This window comes from Platalea leucorodia (genome assembly GCF_965183815.1).
Source record: "Platalea leucorodia genome assembly, chromosome: 8".
NCBI classification, from domain to species: Eukaryota; Metazoa; Chordata; class Aves; order Pelecaniformes; family Threskiornithidae; genus Platalea; species Platalea leucorodia.
Genome location: NC_138830.1, coordinates 17,878,326 through 17,906,246, shown reverse-complemented (window position 1 = coordinate 17,906,246; position 27,921 = coordinate 17,878,326). Strand labels below are relative to the sequence as shown.

The 27,921-nt window shown below is 38.8% G+C and overlaps 1 protein-coding gene across 1 annotated transcript; it reads right to left on the bottom strand.

The window, feature by feature from the left end:
* Positions 1-48: 48 nt before the first annotated feature.
* Positions 49-26,834, bottom strand: PCOLCE2 (procollagen C-endopeptidase enhancer 2). Its single transcript, XM_082320763.1, has 9 exons — positions 26,695-26,834; positions 25,640-25,748; positions 18,139-18,394; positions 16,469-16,593; positions 13,202-13,338; positions 8,212-8,366; positions 4,406-4,489; positions 2,168-2,335; positions 49-496 (listed from the first exon to the last, which is right to left on the bottom strand). Exons 1-9 carry the CDS (start codon positions 26,787-26,789, stop codon positions 366-368), a joined length of 1,260 nt encoding a protein of 419 aa, XP_082176889.1. The 5' UTR covers positions 26,790-26,834; the 3' UTR covers positions 49-365.
* Between the last annotated feature and the right edge of the window lie 1,087 nt (positions 26,835-27,921).

Here is a 27,921-nt window from a genome sequence, read left to right as displayed (position 1 = left end):
GAGAAAAAGCTAAGTTAAAATGAGTTACTATAAATATTGCACTTAGAATTCTTATTTTACATACACAACTCCTTAAAAAATTGGACAATTATAAATTAACAACTTCCAAGTAATTGGAATTTGGTATGTTTGACGTCAGATAGCTGTGCTGCAAATCTTCAGCTTTAAGACTTAGGAGGATCTGTTCTCATCTTGTTAGGTACGTGGAATGGATACCACTTTGTGCCAGGGTGTGCTTAGACGGATGGGAGGAAGAAAGGTTGAGCATGGTCTTTGTGTTGACAGTCAGTTGTATTTTCATTACTTACAGTAAGTGAAAGGTATTTTTCAAGAAAGATGATAGAATGCAGCTGCAGAGTTTAGTTTTAACATGTTTTGTTTTTCAAGGCATTTAGGATCTTTGAGTTCTTAGTCTTAAAACTCATGACAAAGCTGTTGGGAAATACTTTGCCTCTACCGTCTTCTTCTACCTGGCCCATGATGATGTAGTTTAAACCTACAAAGGAGAGCACAATATTACAAGACAGAAATCCGGGACGTGATTTGGTAAGTATAGTTCTTTATCTGTGGTCCCTATTCATTTGCCCTCTGTTACCAATGCCTTCTAACATTTTTTCCTTCTTACCTAAAGCATATACTTCCTTACCCATCTTTGCCATGCTTGTTATGCAACAAAGTACAGCTATGTAAAAATCAGGTAGATATGTAGCTAAGCATCTACTACTACATAATTAAATATATAGGAGATATTCATTAAATGTAGACTGTCAAATGATCCGAAAGACGTTAAAAATGTAGTATAAACACTGGGTAACTTAGCTACTAACACCTAAAATGTAATGCTTCTCATTCATTTTGGATATATTCTCATTCGCTCAGCTTGTAGGGCAAGGCACTTAAGGGATAATGCACTTAAGTCTTTTCATTCCCTTTTCCTCCCCCAAAGACATAAACATTTTCTAGATACACAGAGAGGCAGTCAGGCAAGCAAGGTGGGCTTAATGTGTGATAAGCCCTGGCTCTGGAGAAATTGGATGGATTTGCGTATTTTTATGGCTTAGAAGGGTTAGGGGGTTGCAAGGCCTTAGGCTGGAAGGAGTGGTGTTATAGGGGTATAAGCAGAAAAGTTTAGATATTAAGTAATGGCTATTAAATAATTCAGGGAGATTTAGGAAGAGAAACAGAAGCATGTGGTTTGGAGCCAGTGATCTGCCTAAAAGGAGACAATTCGTTCCAGCAAGGATGATATTCTGTCTCCCAGACAGGTGTCTAGTTTCCAGAGCACTAAAGGTAAAAGCAAAAGCTAATTTCTGACAAGGGCTTTTCACTTTGGTACTGCCCACTTTGAATTAATATGCTTAAATATCAGTAGTATCCTGAATGTTAGCAGGGTTGATGCTTACTAAATTATTTTGACTGTTTCCTGCTATGGTTCCATTTATGTTCTCCTGTTCTACCTGTTTACTCAGGAGGCAGAGCTGAAAGCTGTTTTATGTTTTACTTAGTTACTTCAATGAAACATAGTCTCAGTATTTCTTATAACACCATATAGGTACCCCTTGTTACATTTAACTGGGAATTATTTTCGTTGGTATACTCTGTATAATACTGTTTAAGATAGCTATAGTAATACTGGCTGTTGGCAGATAGAGAGTGGGCTTAATACTACTAGTATTTCTACAGTAAAGATATGAATATATACAGGAGAGAAGCAACAGGGAAACGTTGATTTTTTTTGTTATTTGCTGTGACATACTGCTCTCTGAAGGCAGACAACCTCTTCTAGGTTTAGCATACTGTTGTTTTTTCCTTCTAAGTAACTGTATGAAAACTAGCTCCAAAATACATACATGTAAAAACAAAATCTAACTGAGCTTTATTTGAGAGAACCAAATCAGATTTTACTTTATATCACGTGGGTTTGAAAAAAAAAAAATTTCAAACTCTTTTGATCTAAGTGAGTCTAATCCTTTGTAAGTAAAACTTAAAAATGCAATATAAACCTGGATAATTAGTTATTTTTACCTTAAATTGGTTATAATATTAGTTGCTGATTATAGAAACAATTACTGTAATTTTACTGATTTTTGTGGTCATATTTCAAATAATAGTTTTCAAAACTGTTGTCTCTTATAAACACACAAAGCAGTTATTTTTGTGTACTTACCTCTTCTGATGAGAGGACATTGCTTACACACAACAATAATCTTGGCACTCATACTCTTGCCGGCTTGTTGAATTGCTAAATTTCCCTCCTTATATACATTAATGATTGATATTGTTGCATGCAGACTGCCAGCCCGCGTTATTGCTGTGATTACAGTTCCAGTTATTACTAGAAGAAAAGACATTTGATACATTTTTATTATTTTTAAGACATAAATTTTGAGGCATCATAAAAAGTTAAAAAGTATATTAGTCCATAATAAGGAAACAAACAATACTGGAAGCAGTTACTGAAAATGTGGGTATCACCTGTAATAGATAAGTCACTACTGACAAATTTTGGTGGCACCAAATATAAAACTCTTCTTGGAATGTATCAATCTGTTACAAGCCCAGTTCTAGGCTTTGATAATTTCAATTGAACAGTACAATTTGATATTACTTTTAATTACTAATTTGAAAACAGTGGAGAAGTTGAACTGAAAATGTTCTAGCCTAAAGCTGAATTCTCAGCTCTCTGACAGTCTCAAATGAGTAGCAGGGAACAGTTAATGCCCTAGGAGCTTGATTTTGATCTGTCTGAGGCCTGATACTGATACAAATTTGCCCATTTCAGCTAAATTTAGACTACAGATTAGACCATTGTATCTCCCAAAGACCTCTCAGTATGAAAATAAAGATACCATTTTTTTCCTAGGATGACTAGATTAATTTGTAGGCCATCTTTATTTATCACAAGGGAATGGTAAATGGTATTAGCAATATTTTTTTCTCAGATCACCTTTTGTAAATAAGCTGTTCTATCCTAGGATCAATTAGATCTTCAGTTATCGAGTATGTGCAGCTGGATTTATTTTACAAATCTGCATAATCAACATGTTGGGTTAGGCATTTGTAAATTTGTGCATTATCTTCCTTTAATCGAGAGGTTTTAATTAAATGGGAATGTTCAATCAAGAGAGAACTGTGGATGTTAAAATGCTGGGTATTGCAGTTATATTTTTAGAAATAATAAAAATGAAATGCATGATGAAAGAGAAAAAGCTCTTATTTTCTAAATTCATAAATTCAGCAAATAAACTTTGAATAAATCATATTCTACAAAAAGCACACTTTCTGTTCCTACCTGAGGATACACTTACATTCACAGTGCATATAAAATATTTTTACTCTTACTCATGCCATGGAAACAACTGAAAAATTTCAAGTATTTGACAAAAGGTGAGAGAGAATGTGACTTATTACCCTGATGCTAGAGGAAAAAAGTTTTATATAGTGCCATTTAACATCAACCACAAGAGCTGAGGTATGGTCAGTAAGAGGAAACTTTTTTTTTCTTGCCCCCACCACCCCCCGCTTCTTTTGGTTTTGGGCCAGCCTGTACTGTTTGCAAATTAAAACAGGCTGGTGGTCAAGAGTGGTAAAGGGTCATGCTGCAGTGACTCCGTTCTGCTTTAGGGTACAGCCACAGCCCTCAACTGGTTTTGTAGCAAAATGACACAAAGCTGCTCCCACTTTCCTGAAACAGCAGATTTCCTCAAATCTCATGGGATTAGCTATAAAGTTAGAGAGAGTTAGATTAGAACAAACAAATAAAAAGTGGTGGTGGTGGGGAGGGAGTTGTCCCATCAAATTTTTAGGTCTGTTATAGGGGATTAAAAAAAGCCTCTAGTATTAATATGGGAAAATACTCTGAGACATAACTGAATAAATCAGCAGTGACAATGCCATCCAAATATACAGCAGACATAATTTTTCCTGAGTGAATTGTGTCTCTGTTTGGAAAGCAGTGCTTGTAAGCTTCTGTGCCTCCTAACATCTTTTTAAAATATTTTGGAAGTCTATAAACTGAATTGTGGAATAGTCAGCCAGTACAGCATAAAATGTGTATTGGCTGGTTACAGACAAATGAGATGACAATAGAGTAATTGAATCAACACTTTCCTGTAGGAGGTTGCCTTACATTGTCATTTGCTTTTCAGATTGAGAAAGTGCGTTTGTTTGAGACATATGTGCAGTGCCTATTTCGGAATATCTCCAAGAACGTATTGAGTGAAACACAGCTACTAATGTACTATATAGCCTATATATTAATTAATATATATAGCCTATATATTAATTAATTATATATAGCCTATATATTAATGACAACTCCGAGCTGCATCTGGTAAAATTCCTATGAGTCTAAAAACACAGTGCCAAGCGAATAATTAAAAAGAAACAAACTTTGCTTCCTTACCAAAGTTGCTTGAACAATAATTGCTTTCGAGAGTCCCGCTCCTCTTACACTTTTGCTGGCACAGGGCAACTGTAGGTTTCACAACTTTTTGAAGAGCAAAAAGTAAATTGAAATTGAAATGAGGTATTTGATACAAATGCAAAGTAGTATGTTTAAAAAAAGGAAGAAAGATGAATAATCCTGATGTATACATTAACCAGATCTGGTATTGCAAGGGATGAACACCACAATAACAATATTCCTTTTCTCTGCCATCACCTCCAATCATCATCTTTTCACGTGTGTCTCAGCTACATATCTGTTCTAATGACCTTATAGAGTGGGATGTTACAGAAAATTTACATTTGATTGCAGTGTGATCTTAAATATGTAACTTATTTAGTGTTGTTGCCTGTTGACATACAGCCCTAGTAATACACCTAAAGTATAACAACATTATACTACAGTAACACTTCAGAGTGATGGGGTGGCCTTTTATCTAGAATTACTGTACCGTGATGGAAGAGATTAGAGTTCAAATTCCTGACTCTCTTCTAAATTTTTCACATAGCTTCATGACATGTAGTACTGTATAATTTTTATTGATGACATTTTGAAACATAACATAATGTTTGAAGTAGCTATTTAATATTAGGGGTTGACATTTCCTTTCTGAAACAGAATGCTTTGTTTATAAACAACTGAATGCACTTTGTATTTTTTTCCTCCTTGGGTGGATGTTAGTAGTCTCTGTACTTTACTGAGCTAACCCTTTCTATGTAACGTGTCCGGATGCAGTATTTTTAAGGCTTTTTATATCCTTTTTGAATTTGTTTAGACTTGGTCAATGACATCATAATTATTGGAAACATGGAGCTGAGACAGACATTAAAAAAACCCAACCCCCTACATAACCCTAATTTCCAAGAAAAACTAAATTAGTTATGAAGAATATCTTTGCTTTTTTTTACTTTCTTTAGAATGGAGCATTTTGCAGAAGTTTTATTCAGCCTGTACTTTCTAAAAAAGAACTTCTGAGTAATTTTCCAATTGGTAATTTATACTTGTACTTTTAATTGAATGAATTGGTTCTTTTTATAATTTTCTGAGTTTCTGAGATTCAGCTGAATGGCATTAAAATTACTTTGTCTTCAGTGTTATGCCTGTCACTGTTAGATCTGCATACTCACTGTTTTGCCTTTGAAATCCAAAGTTTAAAAATTGGACCCCATATTTTTCATTGATTTGGGGATGGTGGTTCTTTTTTTTTTTTTTTTTTTTTTTTTCTTCAGTGTTCATATGTTTGGTATTCAGTGAGACTCTTTAGAAAGTTAAATGCCTCCCACAAGGAAAAGTGTTCCGAAGAGCAAGTTACTATGTCTATGGAGGCATATCTAGTCATATTCTACATGAAGCAGTCTCAGTCCTACGGTCAGATCTACACTGCCATCACTTCTGCTGCCTTGATGTGTCTGCAGAGTTCTTTCATACTGGTGTGTATTTCTATGTTTAATTATATGCTGAGTTGCTTTTTATAAAGTGACTTCTGTGCAGAATACAATGTAGAAATAATACACTATATTCAGCTCCTAGAACTTTAAACTAAATGATAATTTTTCAAATTATTATTTCGCATTACAGTTAGCGCTTGGCAAGGTGCCATGCCATTTAATTAGTTTTCCTGTCTCACAGTGTCAGTTGCTAGGTCAGGCAAGTACCTCCTATCTCAATGCTACATGCGGCACAACAAAAACTAAGAATTTAATGTTCCTTGAGTCTTTCAATTCAGTGTCCATAGCAGGAAGATAAGAAATGTAGCAGGTAGGTAAGTCACAGGTGCATGCCAGTATGGTAGTTGCCAAAAATTTATTGAGGTGCTCTGATTTTTCTAAATTTAAAACTGGGATTATGCATTACAAACTATTCTTGTTTGGTGCTCTCAGGGTTGGTTTTTTTTTTTTTTTTGTGCTAACACTTCAAGTTTTACTTTTGAGTTTAGTAAATTTTGCTTGGTGACTAACTTTGCTGTCATTTGTCAGTAGAGGCTGCCTATTGTTTGTACAGACGAGTGAGGTATTTTAGCAAAAAACTGGAGAAGAACTGAATTAAAAGTTTAGTTGCCTACCATTTACGTGTAGCCATATTGACAGGCAAATGCATGACTTGATACAATGAAATAAAATCAATTACTTAACCATATGTATTGGATTAATCTTCATTACTTTTATTAATGTATTGTATAGCATTTATTTATTTCTTCAAGTACAAATATTTTTATGTAAGATAGAGACTGAGGTAATTCTGAAAGTGCCTACTAAAGTTAAAATATTTTATTAATGCCTGGAGTTCTGTGCAAGCTTGAACAGGTCTGATTTGCAAGATAATAAGCTAAGTCTATTTGAACTGGACACTTGCGAATGCAAATGATTGATCAGAAATTTAACTAAACTGTAGAGGTTTGGTGTGCTTTGGTTTGTTTTTAAGATCAGAAATGCCTACACCATGCATAATTGATCAGACATTAAAAGGGCTTCTTATTTCTGTCTGCCTAACACGTCCTTTTGAACACCTTCCCTCTATTATCCTCTCTCAGATGACTTTGCATTGTTTTTTTATTTTCTAACACTGATGTTGTCATAAAAATTGACTGGGAATTAATTAGCAAACTACACCTCTTTTTCATGTGCACACACAAACAGCTCACAGAGCAAAACTCAATGGCAAACCCCTGAACACAAATGCAGTGTGAGATATCTGACAGCCTGAATTAGTTGAGACCAAGTGTTTGAACTAACGACTTTGTTAAGAAGTGCTTTATAGTGAAGAAGAGCTGAGTTGTTTATTATTAGAGTAGCAGTCACATCAGAATGATTTACAGGTCATTATGATCTCATTTTTATAATGTTTATTTTCATCTATTTTAAATACCTTTCATTATCAGTATTTAAGCACCACAGCTTCTTGGTTTCCTGCTGACAGGCCATTGCTGTCCTGACTTTTAATGCGTTTTAAGTACAAATCAGGTTATGTGTTGCAAAACCATCATAAATAATTTGGTTTTCTGCTATAACTGTATCTTAAATCTCTCACATTCAGGTTATAGAAATTGTAAGAATTTATCCCTTCACTATCTCAGTAATGAGGTAGTTTTGGCAATAACTTCAGAGAAATCCTCCTCTGATCTTTCATATATGCTGTCTAGTCTTAAATATAAAAGGAAACTTATTTTTAGTGTGACATATTTATTTATAAGTTCCAATCCCTGATATTTTTTTTTTTTTAAATAAAAATAATTCTAGGAGAGTGTCATGTTGACAGGATGTCGACAGAATCTACAGAGGGCTCAGGTGGCTTTCATGCCAATTTTGCTTGATCTTAATAACTATATGAAGAAAAATATGGTCAGATTTTTACGTATTAACTTGTATAGAAGAAAGAGTTCCTTTAAATAAAACTATTTCCTAAAATATTTAGAACTTCTTATACAAAAGAATTTTGTTCATCCATTCTTCTATGGAATTTGCTAGTTAACAGTCAAAAATTGAGAAGAGAAAGGAAAATTCTCTCAGCTGAGAGAAAGTCACTGTTACACTGAACTCTTGCCTGGATAGATTTCTTTTTAATAATGTTAAGTAGATTCTCCCTTGAGTATATTAAGATACTCCCTTGAGTATATTAATTTTGATTCATTCTCTCAACATTTGAAATACTAACAACCATAAAACTGTAATTTTTAATATACTTTCTATGACAATTTTCTGTAACCCTCTCCTTGTCCTGGAATAATTTATTTTGCTAAGAAATAAAATAAAGCCAGTAAAACTTACTTGAGGTAGCAGGGACTGTTGTGGTAGAAGGCGGAACTGTAGTTGTGGGTAACTTTTTTGGTCTAAATTTATAATGGCCAATAAAACCATCAGCTGTTAAGCTTAAATCAGACAAAAACTGAATGAGCAACTCATTTCTCTCAGACAGAATTGGCCTGAAATAGAAAAGCAAAATAAAATATTTCCATTGTTTTGAATGTCAACGACAAAGAGCATTAATAGCATTCTTACAAAAAACGAGAACGCGCTTCACTTTCATTATTGGTCTGAATGCTGTCTCTGCCCCCAGACTAATACCGAAATACATGTTTCTTTGCTGGCATGTCAGACACTGGTGTTATGAGAGTGAAACTCATTCTGATGAATCATCTAAACCTCTGATTCCTGAAGGTTATGTCAATATGAGTATCTTCACATTCTTCTGTGTGACTTCAGTGCAGACCTCACTTCTGTGGAATGGAAGGGGCTAGATTAACACAGTGGGAAACTATATTGAAGAAATCCTCGCTATGTAGTGGAGGTAAGTAATTTTTTTATTTATTTGTTTGTTTTTGTTTAAAGAAAAACACATTACGCATTTGGAAGGCCTTAAGAAAATGAATTCAGTGTTGGATTCTGTAATTCTTTGACAAAACCACTAAAAAAAAAATGTTTTGGCTTATTATTTCTGCGGGCTCAGTTTTCATCAGTGATTGGATATTCATTACCAAGGCCTTGAAGAGCTAATGGAGTTATTTTCTTAGGATTTGAAATGTCATGAACAAGCACTGTTCAGTGCATTAGTTTTCAGTTTATAAACTGCATAGTACCTTCTGTGACACTAACTGCCTCTGGACGTGGATGTAGTGCGGTAAGACTTCATTCAGGACTACTGTTAGAGAAAATCATACAGAATACAAGTCTAGCCAAAGCAGCACTTCTCTCATTCTTTTGAGCTTTCCACAGAGCTTGTCTCAATATTCATTAATAATTAGTGACCCACATTTTTCATGCAAAAACACAGAGGAAGAAAAATAAACATAGGGGCAAAAGAATCTTGGTGAGGAGAGAGGAAAATAGAAAGTGTTTTTTAAGATGTAGTTTTACTAAAATGATTGTGTTGTTTCTTCCCAGCAAGTCTGACAGTGTTCGTCAGCAGGCATTCTTCAAAACACTTAATCAGGCCTTTGAAGTAATAACTTGTGATCATCTCCCAGTTTTTTGGCAAGTGTTTCAGAAATCAGTTTACTCTGATGGCTGAGTCTGACATAACCAAAAGTAAGTGCCTGGTTATCTGGAATTCTATAGATTTACAGATGCCATGGTAGTTGCACAGATTATGAGATTATGCTTTTCTTGCTGCAGTATTGACACAGGCTGTGGACATAGGAGGGCACTGTATCAGCTGCCTGAGAGCTTTGTTCTGCTTCCTGAACACCAGGACTACAACACCAAATCTGAAAAATCTGACCTAGTCTGTGTATCCTGTCTTTTTAAAAAAGGCTTTTTGTCTGAGAAGCGGCGGGGGGGGCTGTTGAGTAATTACTTCTCCTAATAAATTGTGATTATTATGTATACTATTTGTTTATGTATCATAGTAATTGTATTTAGGAATCAGGTATGTAGTTACACTGTATGCTTGCTGGTTTGCAGCTGGATCTGAATTAATCTCTGCAACTACCAAATGAATTCAAGGTATCCACTTTACTCATACTTCTGATGTATACTGTTTCTGTTTATGTATGTTTACTCATACTTCTGATGTATACAGAATACCACATTACATTATCTGTATCTGCTGATTAATGAGTTCCACCTTGCATAATTACTGTGTCAGACACACAACTAACACTCTCTATAGAAGGATTGCTTCACAATTCAGTTTACACACCATGATTTCTGGTTCTTTTACAACACTGGTCTTGTCCTTACTGTTTTTCTGAACCCAGCTGACAAATTATGATGAGAATTCTGCAGAGCTAGTGGAAAATCCCCAAGAGTCATACTTTCCCCCTTTCACTGGATATAGAAGCTGCCTATATACGATTCTGCAAGGGAAAGTGACTGCGTTCAAGCTCTATATTGGATCTCCGGTTAGGAAGCAATGCTATCCTAAAATTGGCTTTCAGGACACTTCTAATATTCTGTAACAGGAAATCTCATCTCTAAGCTATGTGGCCTGGGTCTGAGCCCAGTATTCTGCCCTTATTTGCCTGTTGCACAAAGTCCATGCTAAAATATCTGTATTTTGAAGCCCACTAGGGTTTGGCAGACCAATTTACAGCTTTGACATGCTGTGGGGATAGATGCTGAGCCACAGTTGAGAGGTGGTTTAGGTAGCCTCTCAGGGGCTACTTGGCACTTCTTCCATTTGCACTGCTCTGTCAGCCAAGACCAGATCCTGACAGTGCAAAACATACTTGCACAGCTGGGCTAGGCTTCAGCTGGAAAGAGGCAGTTACGTCCCAGGGACTGGAGGCCACCAGCCTCATCTGTAAGGGGTGTTGTTCACTGCTGCCTTCTGAGAACCAAGGGAAGGACAAGATCTTGTGGAGTTCAGTTCTTACCTCAGTTGGAAAAGGTCTAAAATGTCAGAACTTACATATAGAGTGAGTCAAACTAGACTCTAATCATGCTTCTGGCTTAAACTCTGTTCAACTAGGAAGCGAGTCCATTTGCTCCAGCGCTTTGGATCCGACTTGTGCACAATAAAACACCCGTCGCAGGAACTGAAGGTATTTGTAGGGGATACCATTGTATTTCTTGGGATACTCCAAGTGTTTCTAATAGGAGATTCTGTTAGGTTTTGGGTTTTTTTATGGTAGCTTGAAGGTAAATACCTTACTGTTCTGCAGTAACAGTTGAGTTGTAAGGGATGGATCTGCAAAGTCACAAGGAGGTTCTCATGCTATGCTCATCAATGGAATACCTGTCTACCTGGTCATAAAGTATTAAGTAATGTCACTAACATCTGTCATCTGCTGGTTGCTTTTTTTATTCTGTCTAAAGAAAGAGGAGTGTTTGCAATAGAATTCTTTTTGGGAGGGTGTTTTTACTTCAGATGATAGTGATTTGTTATCTAATACATACAGATGCTTACAACATTCAGGTCAAAGAAACATATCACCCACTTGGAGACCCATGCAGTCCATCTGCAGTCACTCCAAGTGCCACAGCACTGCAAGGCAACAATTCATCTTAGTTTCCAGGTAAAGCTCTAAGCTATAAACTATGAAGTCACTTCACTATGAATACATATGTGAGGCGACAATGGAAAAATTATGAATGTCATTTGGCAAAGAGGTGGAAGTGAATGTCCAAGATTTCTAACCTAGCTCCTTGCCTTGAAGACTCAGTACTAACTCTGCCTTGCAGAACCTCCCTCCATCTCATGGCCTTTGGGTTGGAGGCAATATGGAAAGTTTACTTTTGCTAGTGAAGTTTTTCCTGAAAACAAGGAAGTGATTATGTATGTAACCACAGCTGGAATTTAGCCTCTTGCATCATTTTAGTGGCCTGAATTACCTAGCACTTACTTAAAGAACAATCTTACCCATAAGACTCCCTGTTATCAGTATCTTTTTATAGAGCAGCTTTTTTAACTTTACAAGAAGGGGGCCTGAAAAGAAATGAATGTAAGCCTGAAAAGAAATATCTTTACGTAGAAAGTTTCAAATTGAAAAAAAGAAAAGAAGAAAGAAAAAAGAAAAGAGTAACTCAAGACCAAAAGCCTAACATGGCTGAGGGAAACTGAAGTTAATATATTTCAGGTGCAGCCCTACCCTGAACTAAATTCTTGCCGAATTTCTAATAAATTTCTGTAGGCCTAAGTTTACTCTATTTCTAGCACTGTGATGCTATTGCATAGCTACTGCATGGAGAAGAAAAATCTTTAAAAAGACTCTTTGAAAAGAGTCCTACAGAATGTCTGCCTCCCCTCTTGTCTCCTGAGGGTATACTACATAACCTTAAAAAACCCAACCAAACAAAAACCACAAAAAACCCTCACAGTAAATCTCAGTCTAGCAAGCTATGCTTATAAAGACTGAGGCATGCACCTCCTCCCCCTGTACCAATTAGTTGCTCCTCGGAATCAAACTAGATGCCACTTCTGAGATGTAAACCTAGTCACACACCTCCATGTATTTACTTTTTTTAATAGCTTGTATTTCTTGAAACAAAATGCATCCTCTTCATCTTCTAAACCGACTCAGCTTTAAGAAGCTTGATGGAAGAAGAAAAATGGGAAAGGAGAGCTAAAAATTACTAGCCTCACCCAAAAAAATTTACACTTTTTTTGGGAATAATTATGATCCACTATTGCTAGACCCGATTATATAGTTACAGTGCCATTGGCTGGGTTGGGGGTGGGAGGCTTGGGGGTATGGGGCTTTTTTGGGGGGATAGGTGAGTTGGGGGGGGGGTGTTGAGGTGGTTTGGGAGCAGCAATTTGATAGCAGAGCTGGTGAAAGCCTTCTGCGCTACCCAGCATGCTGAGGAAAGCAGTCTGTGCTTTGAGAGAACATGCCTTGGCACGGATGGAAGAGATGGTGAGCAGCGATGCAAAGAGCAGCCAGGGAACCAGGAGAAGGGAAGTGGCTGAGGGGGAAATGAGTCGGATAAAGTCAGTAACGAGCCAAGGGGCTAGAGAGTTCAGTTGGATCCTTGTCCTTCAGTATCTATAATCAAAACATACATATTAAGTGATGTTAGTGTTCAACTACCGTTAATATTGGTATTATACCAATATCAATAGCATTAGCATTAGTATTGGTGGTGGTAGACAGTGCTCTAATGAGGCTTGAGGGACAGGACAGAACATGGGTTGGAGCCAGGGCTAGTCATGGAGGGAGAGAGAAGATACCAAGCAACTCCTAGAAGTTCAATTGGAGGTAGAAAATGTCATATTTCATTTTAAAAAGAATAGAAATCTTTCAGAAGCCTAGTACAGAACTGTTAGCAAAATGACACAGAGTGGTAGTGAAGTTCATAATTCAAGAAAGTTACTTACGCTGGTGGACTGTCTCCACAGTACTTCCCAATTCTTTTAGCATCATTGATCTCCCCACCATTAAACACTGCGACGTAGTCATATCTGCAGTAATTGTCTCTCTCCACATCAAACTTCTCGAACTTTAACTCTATTAGCTGCAGGGAAAGTGTAAATAACTCATTAAGGTTTTGATATGCAGAATTTATTAGTGCTTCTTATAGTAAGTGACCTCTTCATCTGAAGTACTAATTGATTTTTTCTTTCCATAAAGGAGAAGTCCTTAATCCACTTAATTGTGCAGAAAAGTATTTTAATCCATGTGATTTCTGTCCAACAAATAGTTCAACATATCACTCTAATATTCTATAGAACATTTTGTTCTCAAATATATGCAAGTAACTTCTGATAAAGTTATTTTTATGAGTGAATGAAAACAGGATAGTAGGTGCTAGGTGTTACTTTTAAAATAACTGTAACAAATCTAAACCACAGAAAAGGGGCTTTTAGTGTCATTGTATCATTCAAGATATGCTAAAGAAAAAGCAAGGGCAAAGTTGGTAAGAACCATTTCACTGACTTCATTAAGAGCAGGGTTTGAGTCACTGTGGTTGCCAATGCTGTGTTTACTTGATGCAGAAATAAAAAGGTCAGAAACAAAAATATTGATTCAAAGAAAATTAGTAAATAGTAAGACTAAAACCAAGAGAAAGTAAGTAGTTAAAGGAATTGTGTTTCCATACACGATTTCCATAAATGTTGGGGCTTTACAAGTCATAAGTGAGAACTAGTATAACTCTGATATTTCCAGTACTGATGCTGTTATCTCCAATATGACTTGTATTTATGGACTTTTCTACTTAAGAAAGAAAAATGATGGACAAGAAAACAGAAATGGAATTTACTACTCTGAAATGAAATCCTGCAGTATGATTCTGTGAGTTGTGTGTAGCAAGGAAGGAAAACACAACACAACTGCACAATTGAAACAGAGATAATAAAGAAGCAACCTAAATGCATTTATATGAAGCACAACACTATTTAAATCACCTTCCCATAAACAGCACAAATGAGGCTTGGATGACAACACTGAATTGTGCTGATTGTAGATATGCAGGATTTCTCGTTAAAGGTCTGTCTCGGACAAAAATTATATTAAATCTTTTAAGACTGTACAAAGAAAAAGGAGTCATTTGTACATTGCATACACTTTATTTGATTTACTGACATAGTAAAAATGATCTTGTTCTACATTCATAGTAATGATAGCCTGGTATCACCTGATGTCTTAGTATTGCCTGGATAGGCTTTTGCACTATTCAGATGTGTCGGGCATCATTTTGTTTCCCATAACGTATGAGTAACCTAGGGGGACTTGGTTTCAAAGACGAGTAACAGGCTTGTTTCAAAAGCCTTGTTGTCATGATGAAAAAATGCACTTTAAATGGAAGTGCCCATCTGAATAATATGCTTGTGATCAAAAAAGATGGTATAGAAAGAAGTAATGCAACTGGGAGGAGAAATGCTACATTTTTCCATAGCAGGCAAAACTTCAGGCCATAATATCTACTTTACTATTGTTCGTAAGTGCACTTTGCACTAATAAAGAAGTATTTCATGATAGAATAGAAGCTCTTCACCATCACGAGAAGCTCCTCCATCTTCTGTAATAAATGAAGTAATTATTGGTTTGTATTAGAAGCAAAAGAGTGCCTTGTTTTATTGCTCACATGCTTGTAAAAGGGAAGTAGAGACAACGGCACCTAAACTTTGGCAACTCGAACAGTGAACAGCTTTTCATGTGCACTTGAAGAGAGATGCTTATTCACTACTTCTTCAAAAATGGCTTTTGTCACTCTCAAAATTCTACCTCATTTGCTTGCACAATAACCAGTATTGCACTACATGAAAAATATATATTTGGAAACGTGTAGATTTATGGAACAGGATCTTCAAAAGGCACAGGATATAATGCCCTTATTTTTATGCTTATATAGCCTTTCTTAAATCTTCTCTACAAGCTTAGGAAAAAATTTTAGGCTTATCTAGAGATATTCGGAAAGAACTAAAGTAATCTGCAGTTTACAGATAAGGTTTTAAAAATCACTGCCTATCTATAGAATTGTTAAATGACCTGTATCTAGCGAGCAAGGAATGTGGATTAGAGAGGAGTACAGGAAAGACTAAGCTGACATACTGCTTCAGTTCAAGGGAGAAAATATCTTGGGAAATGGAAAAGTATGAAAGATCTGAAGAATATATTTATCTGGGGCAGCTTTTTTTATTTGGAGGATTACAGTCATGAGCAGAAGATTAAGAGAAAAGTCGTCTTTACATGTAGAGGAATTTAAAAAGCTGGACAGGGATAAGAAAAGCAACCTACCAAACATGGTTGGACAACCAAAACATTCAACCATTGTAGAATTCCTGCCAAGGTACAGAGCAGGTGGCTTGGCAACAACCAGAAAATGTGAAGCTAGGATTAAGATTAGCTCTACAGCATAGGGAACACACTTGTGTTTGCCATGTGTGGCAAGCGGTGGCAAATGAGCCCTCTTGGTCTGCTGTCACATCTCTTCAGGTCTTAATGAAGTGGTAACATATGCTCTGAAGGCATCTGGCTAATTAAGCAAGTATGTTATGAGATGGAGCCTTCAAAATATGAAATAAAACAAACTTTATGAAATGTACATTGAAAATCCCTGTGCAGGACACATCCAAATATATTCCCTCTACTGTAAACAGAATAAAATAATTTCTGATTTCAATAAATTCAATCAGCTCGTCCTGGGTACCTCAATAATAAACTGTAGCAACACTGAAAATGCTACAACTGTTGTTAGACTTAAACCTAGCATTGGTCATCATCATGTTTGGTCCTGAGATGATCACCTGTCCTATCTTAATCTGCATGATGTTTTGTTAATTAACAAAATCATCTTAAAAAAAAAAACAACTCTGCTTTAAAAGCCTCATCAGTCATAGATGGTTTAAAAAGTTTAATTTAGGGGAACGTATCAATGCACAGAAGAGGACATACAATGTTGAGAAAGCACAGGAGTTACTGGAGCGAGCCAGGTAATGCACGAGAGGAAGGTGGGTATCGCTGGAGCGTAGGTGTGCCTGCACTCCTTGCACATACCCAACTTTACATTTCAGCCAGATAGCATTTTTATTGTTTCAGTACAACACAGGCAGCGTGTTGTGCATGCAGGCCGTTGATGAGGTGTTAGTCCTTGCAGGCAATGGAAGCTGGGCCACGCGGGCCGGGCGATGGCAGCAGCTTACCTGGTTCTTTGGGGCGACGATGTGCCAGGAGCAGGTGACTCCCGCCGGGTAGTCTCGCTCCGGCCAGTTGGGCGTTTGGAAGGACCCCGATGGCTTCTCCAGTCGTCCCCCACAGTACTGATCCCCTGCAAGCAGAGCGCACCATGCTGACCAGAGCGCGGCAGGGGTGCGGGTAGCCCGTGTCATGCACTTGCTTTACTGCAGGGGCCTCTGTGAGGGGGACGGGGCCGGTCCCAGCCGGTTCCGGCCGCCTCTGCCACTGCCTCACCACAGGCCGTGGCTCTCTGCAGCTCAGCTGGTGGCACCTCTGGGAAAGCATACTTAATAAAGGGCAGAAAATGCCAGATGTAGACGAAGAGGGTGGTAACAAAAAGAGTGAGAAACATTCCTGCGAACACCAGGGTGGGAGGAGGAGGAGCTGCAGGTGCTGGAGCAGCCATCCCCACAGCCTGGGCGGGAGCTGTGCCGGGGCTGACCGGCATTCCCGAAGGAACTGCAGCCTGTGGAGCGCCTACGACGGAGAGGGTTTTTTTCCTCCATATCTCCTCCTCCCAGTCCCAAATTACAAAGCTACATCAGGTATGTAATCCTGGATTATGAACCTTCTTTATTAAATTAACTCTATCATGTCACAGTCGTTTAATATATCTTTCAAGAAGTTATCAATACAGGGATACAACTGGAAGGACTAATAAAGCACTCATCACCTGCACCGTGTCTGCCCAACAACCTGTCTGGTCTGGTATCATGCTAACAGCAAAAGCCTTGAAAAAGAGTCACTCAGCAGAGCGATACCACCTCCCTGTAACATCCCGGCCTCTCACAGTTCATGGCCTTCCCAAGCACAAGGCAATGCCTTTATGCTTAATAATAACTAATAAATTTTTCTTTCATATATTTTTCTAATTGTTTTTAAAGCAGTGTAGAAATTGAAAATCCACAGTGTCCCCCAGCACAGTGCTCCACTCCTTAACAGCTCTCTGAGAAAAATCACCCTCTGCTTTCCTGCTGTGCAGCTGGTCTTTGTGTAGATGATGTTCCTTAACTCTATCATATTTGTCTCTGATTGCTTCTGATAGTTTTATTATATCCCATTCTGAGACGGGAACATCAGAATGGCACGCAGTATTCAGATGTAGATGCATTATGGATTTATATTGGCATAATTTGTTGTTGTTTGGTCTTTATTCCCTTTTCAAAAAATTGTTAAGTTTCTGTTTCTTTTTTGATACCTATTAAGCACTGGATTGATGTTCAAGTATTGTTTTCATAAATTATCTATTTTAAACCTAAGATCTCATTCCTAAGTGGCAATAGTCAATTCAGAGCCCATTGTACTGTACATAAAGTTAGGGTGTTTTCCCCTTATTTGCAATGTTTATCTGTATTGAATTTCATCTGCCATTTTATTGCCTAGCCATTACCATATTGCTACTAGGTGCAGTTCTTCTGCAACTCTTACAATAGTTAGTGCTCCTCTTTACTACTTTGATTAACTACGATGGCTAAACAGTTATACTTTGCTATTTGCTAAGCAAGATAATTAATGAATACGTTGAACAGTACAATCCCTAATACCTCTGGCATTACATCTTTTTAAGCATTAATGTGGCTCTCCATAGAGTTGTACAGTTATATTTGTCTTCTGCACATACGTAATTGTTAATTACCTCTTTCATGTGGTTCTGCGGCAGAAAACTTTGCAATGAATCCACTTCCAGCAGTGTTAGCATCTGAAGTCATCTGCACCAACATTTTATTGCTGTTGGATACAAGGGCACCTGGTTTCACAGTACCACAGAACCTGCCGATGCGTTGTCCGTTGGCATGGCCGTTGTATATATCCACAAAATCATACCGGCACAAGTTGTCACTTTCCAGGTCTAAATATCTAAAAGAAAGAACCACCACTTTTCCTTCTGGGACCTGCAGAGAGAGAGGGAGAGGGAGGGAGAGATACATCTTGAAGTGTGACTGACACCACATTTCTATCTGATCCCACTATTTGCATGAGTATTTTCATATCCTTCAGTTTTTGCCAGGTGAGGTCTTTTTGTCAACTATGCTCCAGGCAGAGTGGTTTTCAAAATCAAATTGGACCAATCATAAAACCAAAGCTTTGGCCATCTCTGTGCCATTATCTTCTTCCTGATCCACAGTATTGTCTAGCCAGGCTCATATCATTCGTTATATACCATCACTGCCCACTTCAGCTTGGCATGTTTCTCTTATTTTTTGCTGGAAGTATGCAATGAGCCATGCAGCTCCCTGTCACCAAGTAAGGTGAGGAGGATGAGATTAATATGGTTTAAAAAAAAAAAAAAAATGGAACAAGCAATTTACAATTTTGAGCAAATGTAATGGCCTCTCTGATCTTGCTGATTTGTGCCATAAAGTTTCATAGTTTGAAGGATTTTTTTATTTACTGACACATGACTTACATTTATAAATAAAATTGGAAACTTTATGGCTAATGTTGTACAACTCTAATATTTAGTTATTGGAGTGGGTACATTTAGCTTGAAGGCTGCAGTGAAAGAATTATATTTGGAAAGAATATATAAAACTATAAACAGAGGGTTCAAAAGAACCATTAGTGGGTGGGTGTCCTCAATACAGAAAAGAGTTTTGTTTTCTGAAACATCTGAGGAAACATAAGACAGGGTAAATATTACATGTCTGCATCTGTGGACATTGCGAAAGAGGCAAGAGTACCGAGAAGTATGTAAATTAAGAGAGTGTAACAGTTTACAAGGAGGAGAACATTTCCTGGGATAGAATTGCAAGCTTTTGAGAGAATAAGAAGCATACTGAGAAGTGAAAACTATTCTAACAAAGCACTCAACGCTATGTAACAGGACAGGAAGAAGGGAAACAGTGTTTTAAAGTATAGAGGGACCCTAGGCAGGCAGAGTGTAATTATCTGCATTCAATTCATAGCCTGGTTGAGTGGCTACCTATTAAAATAGTTGCAGCTGTTCTCTTTTACTGAGACACTGTTATTATTTTCTGCTTTAAATATATAACACACACTTAATATATCTGCAGTAAGTCCATATTTAAGCCACTTTATTTAAGAGTTCATGAATTTTTTCCTTGCTTAACAGTGACTCATTTTAAAACACCAGTTTGAGATAAACTACAACTAAACTGTTCCTATATGAAATTGTCAAACAGTGTTTTAATACGTTGTGAATTTCAACAGTTAAAAATGCCTTGTCAGGTATAGATGGAAGCGCTATAGATGGAAGTGACCACTTAACCCACAGAAGATACTAATACAGGCAGCAGCTCTAGATGTAGTGAAAAATGTGCTGTAGATATGTTAAGGTTACTCATTCATGCGGCTGCTTTTATGTCCAGTGCCGATACGGATCCTGCAGCAGGACAGACTTTTGCATGAGCTGTTTTCAACTGCTCGGGGCCCACGTACACACTGGCTGACCAGCCCCACTGCAGTTCCTGTTGCTGGTTTCAGAGTATTTTCCTTTAAGTTCAAAGTTATCTCAAAAATGCATTTGGTTTCCCTGTGCTGACGTACATCACTACTACTACTACTACATCAAAACCACAAAACTCATCTAATCTTACGCAGAAATTCCAAAGCACAATGACTATGTTTTAGAAAACTTTAAAGCCAGATGTTAGGTTTAATACTCACACTGCTGAAATGAGCGAGCCCTACAGCTGGTATCAGAAAATAATCCACATGTATATATAGTCAGCATAAGGCCAATACAGACACATGGTCATATTGTAAGATATTCTGTGAAAGCAATATGAATCCTTGAATCACTGCTCTCATAACTAAATCTCTTATTATTGCATTCACTTGTCTTCTGGTCTGAATCACTAAGAAACATTAAGACATGGTCATTTTAACAGAAAAAGAGCTAAAAGGAATTTGGTATTCCTGTCAGAAGACCTGAATGTTATTTATGGTAATACTACAAACTCTATGTGACTGGACAATTCAGTTCAAAAATGCTGGCTGTAAAGTTAGTCAGATAAAGTCAGATTTAGGCAGTTAAACTAAAGCAGCCTTTGTTCCAGAAGTATGTGTGTAAAATAACATACGCTCTTTTGGGGTGGAACACTCATTATTCCTAAGTTTGTACAACTGGTACAACAGGATCCAAACGAGGTGACCTTTAAAGGTTAGCATGTTTTAAAACAGACTGAGCTGTTATGCCTACAGTTAAAATTGTCAAACATTTTCTGCTACAGTGTCTTGCAGCTTTGCTAAAACCTACCCATCTTCACAAAGTTTCCCCTTTTCCTTCCACTGTTTCTGAAAGTTGAGCAGAAGTTGCTCTATCATATTAGATTAAATAGTTTTGTCAGTGCTTATGAGATTTTTCCCTACTTTCTCAGCTTGAATTGCTGCTTTGAAGACACTTACTCCCTCCCGGAGTTCGAAGAAGGAAGTTGAAATGTGAGAGGTGGCTGGTTCTGGGATAAGAAAAGGTCTTTTTGCTGTCCTTGTAGAAATGCATTCAGATTTAGCCATTACTTTATAAAATAATGTCATTGCTTATTAAAATAATATTTGTCATTATTCACAAAAATAACAAATTTGTTCCAGCATGTTAAATCAATTAAAAGTTTGTGGTCTGACCAGATGACATTCAAGAGTGCAGAGGATGGTGGTTCCACATTCTGGCAGCAGCTGCTCCAGTTTGCAACTACTCCCAAGGAATCCCACCCTAAATACAGGCATCTTTGCAAAACAATACTTTTCTTTCATTTCTATCATTTCCCTTTTTTAAATGTTGAAAATTAATGTGCTAAAATCTGCCAATGTTTATCCTAGGACATTTAAAATATTGCTGCATGAGAAACACAGGGGAGAAAGCAAAGGCCAGCATGACTCAGTATTGTTTACTTTGAGCCACGTCCGAGCCTGATGCAGTAAGATGATGGGATACCTCAGAGGAAGAATTGGAAGGAATTTCAGCTCTTAAGAAAGAAAAAAAAAAAAAAGGAGGGAGGAGTGAAAGGAAGAATGTGATGCTTCCCTGCAGGGTGTGCCTTATTTGTCTGTTTTATCCAGCCAGCTGGTATCTTACAAGGACAGCGGCACTTTAGCTTCTGCTCTCCTTGTCACACTGAGGGTGACTGACCCATACGTGCCCTCTGCTTCCCTTCTTATCTTAACTCTATGAACATCCTTAGGATCAGAAATTATGATGCTAAACTCGTGTGAAGGATACCTTACTCCTACTGAAGGCTAAAGGAAAATAGCACTCCCTGAATTTTTAGGGGGAGTTTTTCTAGAGCATAATTCCCTAAAATAATCCATGTAGATTATTAACCTCTTCAAAAAGGCATGATTATTTTATATATACAACCCACCACAAAATAAGGTCCCTAGATTTTTTTTTTTTTTTTATAATTCATTGCAGGTATTTCATATAATGTTAATCAAGGTTCACACATTTAAAGTAGTCAAGCTGTTTTTCTGTTGTTGTTCTGACTGAACACAAAGCACTCTTCATCATTGTGCCTCTCAGTTTCCGGAGAGGATTCCCAAACTGTCATACTTTTCAAAATTACTTGGTTTAGATTATTTGCTTAAAAAATAATCTGTTGGTGGGGAAAACCCCTTAAATGCCAACTTTCTGAGAAAATAGTTTGCCTTATTTTTAAACCTATATTGTATATGTGCTTAATACGTTTTGGTGTATGTTTAATACCAAAATGCTGATTGTATGTTTTCCCATAGAAGTCCTAGGTAGACTTGAAAAATACATCAGCTACCTGCAAGCCAAACATATTATTTCTCTCTACTGACAATGAATGTGAAAGTTATTTGGAGCTACATCCTGGGAAGAACCACAGTTCCTGCCTAGTCACTTGTTCCCTAGCTCTATCCTCTCCAGCCACAAATGAATAATTTTTTAAAAAAATTCATATTAGCTTGCTCTCCCTGACAAAGGCACTAGATTCTGTTCAGCTATTTCTTTTCTGGCAATACAGCCATGCGCAAAGATCTGTTCTCTACTGGAAGGGCAGTTTCATAATGATATGGGGAAATGAATGCTTAAAACATAGAGAAAATGATTGACAGTATTTCACTCCTCCAGGGCAGATTCACAACTCCCCTGATAAGTAAATTTTTCCAATCTTGCTTATTGTCAGCAAATCTGCTGGAACACAGCTCCTGAACCTACAATAATATAACCTTACATAACTCTGACAGTCTTCAGTATTACTGTTGCACATAAAGTTGTTAGAGTTTTATGGGAACTACATAGTCTGCCAGAAAAGCACAGGACAGCAGTCCAGATTCTTGGACTATGTGACACATTTATGTGAGGTGATGGCCAAGAAGGATTACAGAGTATTAAAAGTAAATGTATATGACATATTTTAGATAAAGCTATATACATTACTATAGGAAAGGAAATAGCTGTACAAATGACTTCTTAGCAAAGACAGCTAAAAGCTGCTGGGTAGTCTGCCAAGGTTGTAATATAACCACAAGCATGTGCTGAACACTTCTTAGAGCTCTTAGAATAGAGAAGCTGTTTTCTTTAGCCAGCTGAAAAAGTCCCAGTCTCTTGAAATAACAGAACCATAATTGAGTTAGAGAGACTCTTCTAGCTTTAGCAAACCAGTTGGAAAGATTTCAGCTGATACTTGAATGCTACATTGCTTTATCTGTATTACCCATAACGTTTTCTAAACCTATTTTCTTCTAAAGAGTGAATTAGCTGTCACTCTGCCTCTCTGTGTATTTCTTCTATAGACGATGAGATCCTGTAGTTGAGAAAACAGCGTCATGCTTCTTGTGACCCAGATGCAAAGTGAATCAATGTTTCTTCCAGTCTTGCAGACTTGTCAGATCCTGCATTAGGCAGAATGTTTTCAGGAAGGTGTTCACAGCCCTTGGCTAAAACGGACAGGCAAAAAGTCTTAGTCACCTTCTAAGATCAGATGCTAAATGAGGAAGCCTAACAGTAACTACAGCGTATTTCTTCATGACAGTGTAACTGGCTTTCTTACTTGCGTGCTATTGCAAGCTATTCTGAGCCTCAGCAGTATCTGGTGAAAGGATTTTGCTGCTTAAATTCAGGCTATCCAGACCCTTGAGTGTACCACTTTCCCTCAGTTTGGTAAATCATCCTCTTTTTAAAGAGGGTACAGGCTTAGCCTTGCAGGTTTTGTAGTCCTTGCCTTCCCTACATCCTTCCTGCAGATCCAAAAGGCAGGGTGTTCTACACAGTTGATGGGGGAAAAAAATCAGCTTGGCTTAGTGAACAATATTGTCTAATAGGGGTTAAATGAGGTGGGGGCAAAAGAAAGCCTGGGCTACTAGAGTTGTGCAGCTCTTCTCTGGCTTTGGGCAAGCTACAGAGAATAGGTATGCAGCAGTCGAAGACAGGAGTAAATGGCAGCACAGCAGAAAAGTGGGAGTCAGGGTGGTCATGAAATGCCAAAAGCCATCGAGTTCCTCCCATGATCAATAAAGCCCGAGTGCAGACACAGCTCTGCTACAGCGTTGTGTTAACGCTTCTCATAATGTCCAGGCTAGCCTGGATGCTCGCACCATGTTGGCAACAGCCACATTAAGTCTGCATTGAAACCACTCTGTATGGACTTTTTAAAAATAATCAATTGTTCTCTTCTCGTTCCTACCCCCAATATACGATGAAGGGCTGATCCATGGGATGCTTCACTAAATGCTTCTTCAGTGCTGCCTCCATTTGTAATCCAAATTTTTAAGTGGTAAAAACTTTATGCTGTTATAATCAAAATTATTATTTCCCTCCAGATTCAGTTTTGAACTTTTGAAGATCTAATACTGAGTTATATTGGTAAACTAACTTGGGAGGTTTTTTTACCTTTCATTTAAGGCATGTGGGTATGATTCCAAATGCAATTTGCATCTGCTGTTCAGATCGTAAGGTGGGCCACGCTAATTGCTGTAATCTCAGCCCCTCAACAGCAGGAAGCAAGTTTATTTATGAGCATACACTGTATTTCACATCATACTCTCCTGGATAAAGTCAGTCACAGATTAAAGGTAACCTCTAACTTGGCCCTAATAATAATGCAACATAAAGGTGCAGAAACCAACTGTTGCAGCTTCACTGGTATCCTTCAGATAAAATGATTAAAATTACATCACTCGTTTGGTACAAGAGTCATTTTAACTGAACACTGTAAACAGATCAATGTCTCCTGCTTTGCGTCAGCATCTCTATAGTAGCAGAAGACAATTATCCCATGACGGCCTATTCTACTGCCAACACCTAGCCTGTAATGCAGTCTTTGAACTGAAGTTGTCTTTAGTGATCCCATCAACACACAAATTTATTTTTTTATGCTTTGTTATACTTCTTTTTTTCTGTAATGCCCATATTCTAGGCCTGAGTGTCACAGGAGTTCTCAGTGAACTGTGCCTAAAAAATGGAGACGAGATTTGGTGGGCCATTTTGGAGGGCTTAACTTGTGCAGGTGTGAGGAAAAGTAATCATTCATTCAAATTCCTGTCTCTGAGTCTGTGGATAAGGACACATCCAGCACTGGAGTGTTCAGTCCTAGTTGTTTAATGGCATTTGCTGTCCATGAATACGATGTCTCTGCCTTACGGTCTCATTTCAGCATCAAAACATCAATTGTACCACGTGCTTTCGGATGGTCATTTATAAATGTAACAACGCTTTTCTATTGCTTTGTCATCGTGTTGTATGACATACTCCCGATGTCCTGGCTGGCAGAACACTGTTATTAGCACATTACGAGCAAACCTGCCTGAATTTTTTGTTCTTCTTTGAAACTTTTTCTATGTCTTCTTGCCAACGAATTTTGCTTTTCATTATCTACACCTCAAAGCTTTACTTTAATCCATTTGATTTAACTAACTATTGCTTTCTGCAGTGACTGGAAGGGTAGATGTTTGCTTTCAAGTGGGTTAATTTAAAAGAATTAGAGGTGTATCTACGGAAGTCAGTGAAAATTTGCTTCTGTTATTAGGCAAGGTCAGTTCTATTTCAGCCACTATTATCATATTACAGCAACCCTAAAAAGCTCCAGATAGTTGAGCTGCTCTGAGTTACTGAGTTTATTATTGCGCATATGTTATCCCATATAAAACACTGGCATTAACAACAAATAGCTCTTCATTGTCTTCAGCACTGATTTTGTGATATTAAAAATTCTTACTGTGATTTTCCAAGTACATTTGCTGTTTGGAGGGTAGACTCCAGGAAATCCTTCACTCCCAATAAACCCTGACTCTCCAGATACAACTCCTCCACATGTAAATGTAGGCCTGAGAATAATAGGAAAAATAGTGCTTAATTTTTAAATATATTCCATTTATTCTTTGCGTAATAGTAAAGAGGCACGGACTGTCTTACACTTAAAAACACAGCTTAAATACTTAAAAACAATGCTAACTTTAAACATATGTTTCATTACTTACATAATTTCACTATTGACATAGAATGTGCAATTTAACACGCAAACTCAGGTGTAGAGAAAATTAACTACTTGGACCTTATTTCTGGGTTTACCCAGACTGTTATCCTTCCCTCCTTTTTTAATGCGTAAGATGGAAGGTGTGGTGGTGTGATACATCATTGCAAATTGCTATTATCATGAAAAAATAATTATTAAAAAGTTGTTAGTAATGATTTTTATAGTATATATAATAGTAGTTAAAATAGCACAGTAATAAAAATAACTTTTAATTCCTTTCTATTCCAGCCTGAAATGCTTTGAATTTAGATATTTTAATCAAGTAAGCGGCTCTGGAAGTTTTCTGTACCCCAGGAACACAATCCACCGTGCGCGCAAGCCCTGCTGCTCTGGCCCGGCGGTGAACCCCGGCTCTGCCGGCGTGAGGAGGCCGAGGGCCGCAGGGCTCCGGCGCCAGCCCCCGCTCCGGCCGCCCCGCCGGGGCGCGCCGGGAGCCCTGGAAACCCCTGCAGAGCCGCAGCCAGGGTGAGCTTTAGGGACTGGGATATCCCGTTGTATGACAGCATGCTCTTACGTTACGCTATGTCACGCGGGGCTGCTCTCGCGGTGGCCCGTTTCCCTGGAAAGAGCCCCTGTCCGTGCCCTCCCGCGATGCAGTAACGGGCAATAAAACACCCGCGGGCGCTGCCCGGGGGCAGCCGGGGTGTCGGCGCACCCCACGGACGCGCGGGGGGCACGGGTGGGGTGGGGGGTGCGCAGCCGTGCGCGGGCGGCGCAGCGCTGCGCGGACGCGGTACCTGTGCGGCGGGGCCGCGGGGCGCGCCGCCGCCAGCAGCAGTAGCGGCAGCAGCAGCGGCAGCGGCAGCGGCGGCCGCGGGGCGGCGGGCGGCATCTCCGGGCGGCGGCGGCGGCTGGGGCAGCGCTGGGGCCGTGGAGCCGCTCCTCCGGCTGCCGCCTGCTCCTCCCGTGTGCGCCGGGGCCGGGGGAGGAGGCAAAGGCTTCCGCGGCCCTCCGCCCCCGGGGCAGGGCAGGGCAGTGCCGGGCAAGGCCCGCCGCCCGCCCTCCCTCCGTGGGGCGCGGCGCTGCGGGGCCGCGGGCGCTGCCGGCTTCCCCTTTCCCCGGGGGCCCTGCCGCCGGTGTGCCCAGCCCCGGCCCGGCATCTCCCGGGGGAGGTGGGCGGCGGTGCGGCGGCCTCGGCCCCGGGGGCGCCCCCAGCACCGCGTACTTTGCGCACGCAGGGGCTGAAGGAGCGCGCAGCGCCCCCCGTCAGCGGGATCGCCCCACGCCCCGCAGCCTCCTGCAACGCCCTGCGCCCTGTCCTCAGGTGGCACAGTGGGGGCGTTTGTCCTGATCATGAATGAACTCAGTGTCACCATTTGTGCAAGCGTGTACAGCTTCGCCAATGCTTGAAAAATAGTCGTGCTGCTTTAAAATTTCTTCTTTATTTAAATTCTAAAGTAAACTTTAAATGCTTCGTTTTGTTTACCAGTTGGTAATCTTGACCCATTTTAGTAGCCTTTTCACTCTGGCTGTGAAAGATACTCTTTAAAGGGCTGTAGCAGAGCTCACAGTAATGAACTCAATACTTGTGTGTTTGTAGGATTTGGGCCAAAGTTGTTTGACTGAGAACAGAAATGAAAAATTAAGTCAGTATTCTCACTGAGCACAAGAAAAATTGACATTTTAAAAATGTTTACAGAAACCACATTGTTAGTGCTGTTGGATGATGACATACAGCTGATCATGTCAATAAATGAGAATTTATCTTTTAAGGATTGTTTTAAGAAGAGCCTCCCCCTCTTCTTGCTTTAAGTGCTTCTTCCCATATACACCTCTTGCAGGAGAAGAAGGTAAGTCTCTAGTAAAGTGTTCAGGCACAGCCACCTGAAGCAAAGACTGGAGGAACTGAACAGAAATTCTGCTGCATGCAAGGCAGAACATAAACCTATTATTTTATTTTTAGCTTATTTATTAAGCACTTAACATTCTATTCTTGCAAAATACAAAGAAGGGCAGTCCCACTC

Coding starts and splice junctions, on each gene's coding strand:
- PCOLCE2 (XM_082320763.1), bottom strand. CDS start 26,789: ATGCCGCCCGCCGCCCCGCGGCCGCCGCTGCCGCTGCCGCTGCTGCTG. Junction 25,749..26,694: donor CCCGCGGCCCCGCCGCACAG/GTACCGCGTCCG, acceptor TATTATTCTCAG/GCCTACATTTACATGTGGAG. Junction 2,336..4,405: donor TTATTGTTCAAGCAACTTTG/GTAAGGAAGCAA, acceptor CTTTTCTTCTAG/TAATAACTGGAACTGTAATC.